Raw genomic sequence first — 7,358 nt, 5'->3', positions numbered from 1 at the left:
TAGGTCTTATGTGGAAGACCTCCCCTTCGATGGCCTGGGGCTTTTCAGTGCTACCACTAACTCTACAAGAGTTCAATAAAAGCATTAAAGCTTCTCAAGCTCTGGGAGTCTCATCCTCTGCAAAACAACAACAATACCGTTCCCGCACCTGGTCAAGGTCCTGGCAGAGGCATACCCCAACTCATCAGCCTCCAGACACACGATGGAGACCACGAGCGTCTTCGGGAGGCCAACGATCCGCCTTTCAGAAACCAAAATTCGGTTCCGGACATCAAACCTCCCGCGCCAAAGAGTCCAAACCCTCCAAGCAGGGTTTTTTACTTCCCTGTCACCGAGTCAGCTCTTACCCTTCTGTTTCCCTTTCTTCACGCCTGGTGTCTCATCACCTTGGATGAGTGGGTGCTGTCCATCTTAACCCGAGGCTACAAAATTCAATTCTACCAGAACCCCAATACTCCAGCCGTCGTCTCCACGCCCCCTTCCCCACCTCTCCTCGAGGAGGTGTCCGTCCTTCTGCAGAAGGGAGCCATCGAACAGGTGCCACCACACCTCCAAGGGACAGGATTTTATTCCCGATACTTCACAGTCCTGAAGAGAGACGGAGGCGTTCGACCCATATTAGACTTGAGAGAACTGAACCGTTTTGTGACCTACCACCGCTTCCGCATGGTATCCCTACAACAGATCATGCCGTTGCTTCAGAAACACGTCTGGATGGCCACCCTTGACCTCCAAGATGCATATTTCCATCTTACTATCCACCCCTTCCATCGCCAATACCTACGCTTTGCGATTGGTCAACACCACTATCAATATACGGCCCTTCTATTCGGCCTTTCCAGTGCCCCAAGAGTCCTCACAAAGACCATGATTGTAGTTGCAGCTTTCCTATGTCTCCGGGGTGTGTCCGTCTACCCATACATAGACGATTGGCTTCTGGTGGCGCCTTCGAAAAACGCCCTGGTCTCAAACGTTACAGAGACTCTGGCACTACTGGACAAACTGGGCCTACAAGTCAATTGCCCAAAGTCTCACTTGTCTCCTGCCCAGCGAATATAGTACATCGGCGCAATACTGGATTCGAAGACATGCATGGCTTACCTGCCCCACGACAGGGCAGAAGATATAATTTCCTTAGCCACCTTCGTCCGTACCCAATCCTCCGTCACTGCCTTCCAGATTCAGAGGCTGCTAGGCCTGATGGCCGCAACAACGTCGGTCCTCGTCTTTGTAAGACTCAAAATGCGCCTTTTACAGCTCTGGTTTATCCGCAACTACGATCTGTCGAAAAACGCACACAGTGTCGTCCTATCCCCTCTTTCCAGCATACAGGACTCTTTACTTTGGTGGACTGTTCCTTCGAATATCCTTCAGGGAGCGCCCTTCCACCCTCCGTCACCTGAGGTCACCATTACGACAGATGCTTCCCTGACGGGATGGGGTGCACACTCCATGGGCCTCTCTGTTGGAGACAAGTGGAACACGCAGATGAGGAAGCGACACATAAACTTCCTAGAACTCCTGGCTATACAACACACTGTCACCAGTTTTCTCCCTTTAATCAAGGGAAAATAGAACATAAGAACATAAGAGATGCCAATGTTGGATCAGGCCAAAGGCCCATCCAGTCCAACACTCTGTATCCCACAGTGGCCAGAAATACCAGTGCCATCAGGAGGTCCACCAGTGGGGCCAGGACATTAGAAGCCCTCCCACTGTTGACCCCCCCCCAAGCACCAAGATGACAGAGCATCACTTGCCCCAGAGTCCCTATCTATACCTTGTGGCTAATAGCCACTGATGGACCTCTGCTCCATATGCTTATCTAATTCCCTTTTGAAGCCGTCCATGCTTGTAGCTGCCACCACTTCCTGTGGCAGTGAATTCCAAGTGTTAATCACTCTTTGGGTGAAGAAGTACTTCCTTTTATCCGTTCTAACCCGACCGCTCAGCAATTTCATGGAGTGCCCACGGGTTCTTGTATTGTGAGAAAGGGAGAAAAGTACCTCTTTCTCTACCTGCTCTTTCCCATGCATAATCTTATAAACCTCAATCATGTCACCCCTCAGTCGTCGTTTCTCCAAGCTAAAGAGCCCTAAGCGCCTTAACCTTTCCTCATAGGGAAAGTGTTCCAACCCTTTTATCATTCGAGTTGCCCTTTTCTGCACTTTTTCCAAAGCTATAATATCCTTTTTAAGGTGTGGTGACCAGAATTGCACACAGTATTCCAGATGAGGTCGCACCATTGATTTATATAGCGGCATTATGATATTGGCTGATCTGTTTACAATACCCTTCCTAATAATCCCCAGCATAGCATTGGCCTTCTTTATTGCAGTCACACACTGTCTCGACATTTTCAGTGAGTTATCTACTACAACTCCAAGATCTCTCTCTTGATCTGTCTCTGCCAGTTCAGACCCCATCAACGTGTATTTATAGTTAGGATTTTTGGCTCCAATGTGCATCACCTTGCACTTGGCCACATTGAACCCCATTTGCCATGTTGACGCCCACTCGCCCATCTTTGACAGATCCCTTTGGAGTGCCTCACAATCCTCACTGGTTTTCACCACCCTGAACAACTTTGTATCATCCGCAAATTTAGCCACTTCACTGCTTACTCCCAACTCCAAATCATTAATGAACAAGTTAAAAAGCAGTGGACCAAGTACTGATCCCTGTGGTACCCCACTGCTTACACCCCTCCACTGGGAGAACTGCCCATTTATACTCACTCTCTGTTTTCTATTAATTAGCCAGTTTTTGATCCATAAAAGGACTTGTCCTTTTATCCCATGATTTTTGAGCTTACTTAGGAGCCTTTGATGAGGAACTTTATCAAAAGCTTTCTGGAAGTCAAGGTAAACAATATCTATTGGATCCCCCTTGTCCACATGTTTGTTCACCCCCTCAAAGAACATTAACAGGTTAGTGAGACAAGATCTTCCCTTACAGAACCCATGTTGAGTCTGCCTCAATAGGTTTTGTTCATCTATGTGCCTACTAATTCTTTCCTTAATAATGGTTTCCACCAATTTACCCGGTATCGACGTCAGACTGACTGGCCTGTAATTTCCCGGATCTCCTCTGGAACCCTTTTTAAAGATGGGAGTGACATTAGCTACCTTCCAGTCCTCAGGAATGGAGGCTGATTTTAAGGAGAGATTACATATTTTTGTCAGGAGATCCACAAGTTCACAATTGAGTTCTTTCAGAACTCTCGGATGTATGCCATCTGGGCCTGGTGATTTATCAGTTTTTAAGTTGTCTATCAGTTTTAGGACCTCCTCTCTCATCACCTCAATCTGACTCAGGTCTTTCAACACCCCTCCCGAACTCAGCGACTCTGGAGTGGGCAAGCACCTCTTATCTTCCACAGTGAAGACGGAGGCAAAAAATGCATTTAGCTTCTCAGCCATTTCCCTATCATCCTTCAGTACTCCTTTTACCCCTTGGTCATCCAAGGGCCCCACTGCCTCCCTGGCTGGTTTCCTGCTTCTAATGTATTTGAAGAAAGTTTTATTGTTGGTCTTTACATTTTTTGCTATATGCTCCTCATATTCCCTTTTTGCCTGCCTGACCACAGACTTGCATTTTATTTGCCATAGCCTGTGTTCTGTTTTATCAGCCTCACTGTGACTAGCTTTCCACCGCTTAAAGGAATCCTTTTTACCTTTTACAGCTTCCATTACTTTGTTTGTTAACCATGTAGGCTTTTTCTTATACCTGTTTGTGCCTTTCCTAACCTGCGGAATATATATTTTTTGAGCTTCTAGAATTGTAGTTTTAAACAGTTTCCAAGCTTCCCCAATGGTTTTGACCCTTTCTACTTTTCGCTTCAGTTTCCTCCCCACATGTCCCCTCATATCAGAAAAATTACCCCTTTTAAAGTTAAAAGTGGTTGTGTTAGTCTTTTTGGCCAATTCCCTATTTGTACAAATGTTGAACTCAACAACATTATGATCACTGTTCCCAAAATGTGTCATGGTCCTCACGAACAACACCAGAGCGCTATCCTACGTCAACAGACAGGAAGGCACTGTTTCCCTATGCCTATGCAACCTTGCAATCCAGTTGTGGGAGCTTTGCATCGCCAACAACATATTCTCCGTGGCCACTCACATTCCAGGACGCATGAGCGTGCAGGCAGACCATCTAAGTCGAGCGGGACTCAACCTTCACGAGTAGGGAATGAACCCAACCTACCTCCTACTCTTCCACAATTGGGTAGCTCCCCAAGTCGATGTCTTTGCAAACAGAAACAACAAAGCCGCTTCCTGGGCCACGCCTACCACCTTCATCAGGCACTACGCCCTAGATGTCCATACCAACACCAATACCAACATGGGACGTCACATTCTGTCTTCGGCTACGCAGTAAAAGACCTGCCAGCACCCACCTCCAGGTAGGCTACTGCTCGCTAATCTCCTATGGGTATGAAGCACAGAGACCACGTTGAAGATAAGCAGGTTGCTTACCAGTAACTGGTGATCTTCGAGTGGTCATCTGTGCATTCACACCACCCACCCTCCTTCCCCGCTGCTGTCAGCGTCTACATTTTTAATAGGGGTTGATTTGCAGCGGTTTGTAGGAACTGGCGGGATGTCCGCGCCCACTCCTCTGGGCATGCGCAGTGGGGTTCCTGCACATGCCCGAGGGACTGCGTGCGAAAATCCGTTAAAAGAGCTTGCTACAGCACCAATCGATCCAGCGCATGCGCACTGAATGCCATGGGTGTGAATGCACAGGTGACCACTCGGATATGACCAGTTACTGGTAAGCAACCTGCTTATCTGGATGATTTACACCCTGCTTCTCTCCGCATCAGTGTCCAGAGCTGGGGTGGAAGGACAAACAGCCCTCAGCCAACCCTTCCCCTCACACACATTTGTACCGACCCTGCCAACCAGCATGGCAACAGCTATACTGCAGTTCTGTCCCATCCCCCCAGCATGGGGCAATCATAAGCAGAGTCAGATCCTTCTGGACAGTTTGACTTCAGTACACTTAGAGAGCTATTATTTTTTAGGATGGCACTGTTAATTATGTAGAGTGACAAATACTGAAAGCTGGTGTATGTAATAACTGATTTTATTGGTGAATGCAAAAAATGTGTTATTTTTTTCCAAGGTTTGCAAATATCTTTGGTATGATGGCATAGAATCATGAGAATACAACCACTTGCTTGATTTAAAACATCCTGCTTTCTTTCGTTAGACTCAAGGCAGGTAACAATTTTGTGGAACACAAAAACATAAATTAATTAAGAAGAGGGGGGAAATTCCCTGTAAGGTTCCTCTTACCTGATCTTCACCCTGTCAGCTGCAGTAGATGTTTTTCTAGCTCTGCCCTTTGAAATGTGGGACTTGGGCTTCTTGAGGCACTGTAAGCTCTGGTGGCAGTAAGGTAGTTTTCAACTGAAGTGAAGACAGGGAAGTGTGACTGGTGAGATGCACAGCACTTTGACAGCCATAATGGGTCCAGCTGATTTTAGTATAATATTTCCTGTTAGTAGCAGGGGCATATTTGATTCTTCAACCATTAGTCATTTCAAAACCAGTTCATCAGCAAAAAACCCTCTGTTCACAATGCATTGAATAATTGATACAGCAAGGAAACACAGCAAGATTTGCCCTCTGTTCTCTTAATGCCACCCTATGAGGAATAGACAAAAAATAAACATTGTGTCTAATAACTGTGTTAAAACGTGAACATAAGCATAACCATCTTATTTTTAATCACTATGTTACACAGGGTTATTTTTTGTTGAGCTTCTTCCCCAAGGATGCAGTGAAAAACTGATCAATTGTCTTTTTGATTTTAGTGTTCGTTAAAAGGGGGCAGTAGTGATTCGTGGATGAATACTTTATCGGATCAGATTTCAAATATGGGATTGCTGGTAAGGCTTATAAAATGTCATAGTTCAGTTGTTTCTAAACATTATTTTCTGATGTCAAACAAGCTTCTAAACAGCCACTTTCCTGGTTGATTTTAGTAAGTATGAATTTCCTGTAGATAACCAGCGGGGAAACTTCTGTAAATTGGAAATGAGTGGATAGATCTTTGAAGCCACTTATGTGGTGCAAATGGCTAGCAATGGCTGATAATTTTCTGTTGATTTACTTCGAATACTGATCTGTGAAAGAATTTAGATCTACTCACTTCATTTTTGAACTATTAATGTTTGGGAAAGTTCAGTTGTATGATTTGATATTTTCTATCTGCATTTGCAATTTGGGAAAGTTCAGTTGTATGATTTGATATTTTCTATCTGTATTTGCAATCTAATTTAATACAGTGTGTGATCTTGTAATATATGCTCAGCTTTCATCTGTTATGAATTTTTTTTTCAATACCATGATAGGGAAACTAGGGTAGTATTATTGTTGGAACCTCTATGCTTTATTCAAATGCAGTTGACTCTACTTGGCACAGACTGTGTCTGGGGAATTTGAATGTTTGAGGAGGAGTGCAGAAATATCTCCATGTTTGATTCTGTACATGTACTTGGGAAACTCATTGACATACAGAAGAATGTTTGTATCCATATTTTAGATGGGGAAGCTGAGATACAGTGGTACTGTAATACCCAAGGGTCAGTTTGAAAATAAGCAGTGCATAGACTTGAACCCAAACTCTTAGCATTTCCAAAGTTGTGTCTTTCCAAAGTTATAGGAACATAGTGTCCCAAATTACCAATAGAAGAATTACATAGCATCTTATTTTAAGAGTAGATAACTGGTGCGTCATGAGGATGAGGTAACATTCTGGCTGCTCTTCTCAGAATATAATCCCTTGACCATCACGTAAGGATAGAGGTTAATTTCCCAGAACAGCTGTTCAGTGTGTGTTCTCTGTCTGTCTATCTCTCTCTCACTGTGTCTCTCAACAATGGGATCATGTATTTCTGGTTGTATCTTTTGATCGGTATCAGTTAGAATAAGCAATGTTAAAGGTCAGTTCAGGTTTTCTTTTGTAGATCTGTTTGATTCCCTGTTCTCACCAGAAGCACATGTTCTCGATTCTGAAATTTATGCTGAACAATGTTTTCTCGCAGAATTGTCCCATACTAATTTGTTAAACATTAGTGTTCATTTTTTCCTTTTCAGAATCAAACCGAGGACACTCCAGGCAATAAGATGGACTTATCTGTGGGTGTGTATTTGAGATACTTGGGAGAGTCAGTGTGATGTAATGGCTGGTGTGTTGAACTTGAATGAAGAATGCCTGAGTTTGAAACCTCACGTGGACAGAACTGTAAACTGCATAAAGTTTGACCTCATCAGTCTCTTTTAGTCAAGCCTGTTTCATAGGGTTGTTGTGTAGGTGGGGACAAGAATAACTCCATCCACAAA

The 7,358-nt window shown here is 44.4% G+C and overlaps 1 protein-coding gene across 2 annotated transcripts in view; it reads left to right on the top strand.

Moving 5' to 3' along the window:
* TNRC6B (trinucleotide repeat containing 6B) overlaps positions 1–7,358 on the top strand; it is a 171,224-nt gene that overhangs the window by 126,643 nt on the left and 37,223 nt on the right. For both annotated transcript variants that reach the window (XM_015419237.1, XM_015419238.1), the window contains exons 11-12: positions 5,828–5,902; positions 7,113–7,158. In XM_015419237.1, coding sequence (XP_015274723.1) covers positions 5,828–5,902; positions 7,113–7,158 — 121 coding nt within the window. The remainder of the gene's footprint in view (positions 1–5,827; positions 5,903–7,112; positions 7,159–7,358) is intronic.

Source organism: Gekko japonicus, unplaced genomic scaffold (genome assembly GCF_001447785.1).
Source record: "Gekko japonicus isolate JY-2015 unplaced genomic scaffold, Gekko_japonicus_V1.1 scaffold37, whole genome shotgun sequence".
Taxonomy (NCBI): Eukaryota; Metazoa; Chordata; class Lepidosauria; order Squamata; family Gekkonidae; genus Gekko; species Gekko japonicus.
Note: the sequence above shows the minus strand (reverse complement) of the source record. Positions and strands in the feature narration are given on the sequence as shown.